The sequence below is a fragment of the Parus major genome, chromosome 9 (assembly GCF_001522545.3).
Source record: "Parus major isolate Abel chromosome 9, Parus_major1.1, whole genome shotgun sequence".
Taxonomy (NCBI): Eukaryota; Metazoa; Chordata; class Aves; order Passeriformes; family Paridae; genus Parus; species Parus major.
Genome location: NC_031778.1, coordinates 219,711 through 221,114, shown reverse-complemented (window position 1 = coordinate 221,114; position 1,404 = coordinate 219,711). Strand labels below are relative to the sequence as shown.

General features: G+C 55.8%; 1 protein-coding gene across 1 annotated transcript in view; it reads right to left on the bottom strand.

Annotated features, from left to right (window-relative positions):
* FBXL12 (F-box and leucine rich repeat protein 12) overlaps nucleotides 1–661 on the bottom strand; it is a 2,572-nt gene extending 1,911 nt beyond the window's left edge. Inside the window, exons 1-2 of the mRNA XM_015637240.3 lie at nucleotides 228–661; nucleotides 79–151 (exon numbers count right to left, since the gene is read on the bottom strand). Coding sequence (XP_015492726.1) covers nucleotides 79–151; nucleotides 228–313 — 159 coding nt within the window. The 5' untranslated portion in view covers nucleotides 314–661. The remainder of the gene's footprint in view (nucleotides 1–78; nucleotides 152–227) is intronic.
* Nucleotides 662–1,404: the final 743 nt, after the last annotated feature.

Sequence of the window (1,404 nt, the reverse complement as noted above, 5' to 3'; positions counted from 1 at the left end):
CTCGCCTCCCCCCATCCCTCCTGCCCACGGCGGACTCCGTCCGTGCCCTGCCCCGCGGTGCGGACAGGCGGCCCGTACCCGGTGAGGGCTCAAATCCACATGTGTCCAGACCGCTCGGTCCTGCGCCAGCTGCTGCCACCGCCGGCAGACCCTGCGGGGAGGCGATCGGCCGTCAGCGCCGGGGCGGGGAGGCGGCAGGCGGCCGGTCCCGCCCGGGGTGACCCTACCTGGCCGCTCGCAGGCGGTCCCGCAGCGGCAGCAGCGCCAAGACCTGCACCAGCACCGAGTCGGGCAGCGGCGGCCGCGCCGCCATCGCGGCCGTTACAACAACACAGGCGGGCCGCGACCCCGGCAACCACCGGGAAACGTCCGCTGGCCTCGGGACGTCCCTGTCTAACCCCCTTCCTTACCGACAGCGCCCGCCCGCTGCCTCTTCGTCCCTCCGCGCTGAGCCCCGCTGGCTCCTCCGGTCTCGCCCATCCCATCGGTGCCTCTTATCCTGTCACCCCCTCACCACCCCACCCGCGGTGCCTCTTCTGTCCTGGCACTGCTCCTCTTGGTGTCTCTTGGAGGACAAATAGCATAGCACTGACCATTCCTGGTCCAGTCACTCCCCCTGATATGTTGTTTTGAATGCCCTTCTAATGTTCACGTGGCACCAGCTCACATAATATTTTCTGAATATCCAGCAGGCCATTACAGGATGAGAACAGCTGTCCTGACTCTCAGAGAAGAGCCTGGAATATCTGCAGTGCATAGTTGCAATCCTGAGAGAAGAGAATACAAAGTAATAATTCAACGCTGACCTCAGGAGTATGCTAGAGCAGGTAAGATATGCTGTCCCTACCTCTGCAAAGTTTCCTTGTTCTCTGGAACACGACACATTTCACCAGACAGCACTTTGGAGTTCTTCTTTCCTGTCCCTCTCACCCCTGTGGACACACAGTGTTGTATTTTCTCTTTATTCTGCCCATGGCCTTCACAAGTGCACCTTCACACTGATGCCAACTTCCTTGCCCCAGTGGCCCCAGACACACACTTGTCTCTCTTGTAGCCCACACCGAGTGCTTTTTGCCCACAACTAATGGTGTCTGAGCAGAGATCTCCTTGTCCTGATGTCCAGAAGTAATTTTGCTCCATTTGGTGGCAGGTTTCTGTGATCTTTTTTCACATCCAGTGTGTAGGTGGAAGAGGAAGGGAGAAGCCTGAGGAGACTTCTCTAAAAGTCTGACCAGCAGATGAGCTGCTTCTGTACAGGTGTTATAGATGGGTAATGCAATGGTTGGCTCTCATAATTATGGGATGAATATTATATGTATGTTAAGAGAAGTTTTTATAGATATATAGTTATGTTATTTTGGTATGTTTTCTCCCTGTAGTCCTATTGCTGTGTATAAAAACACT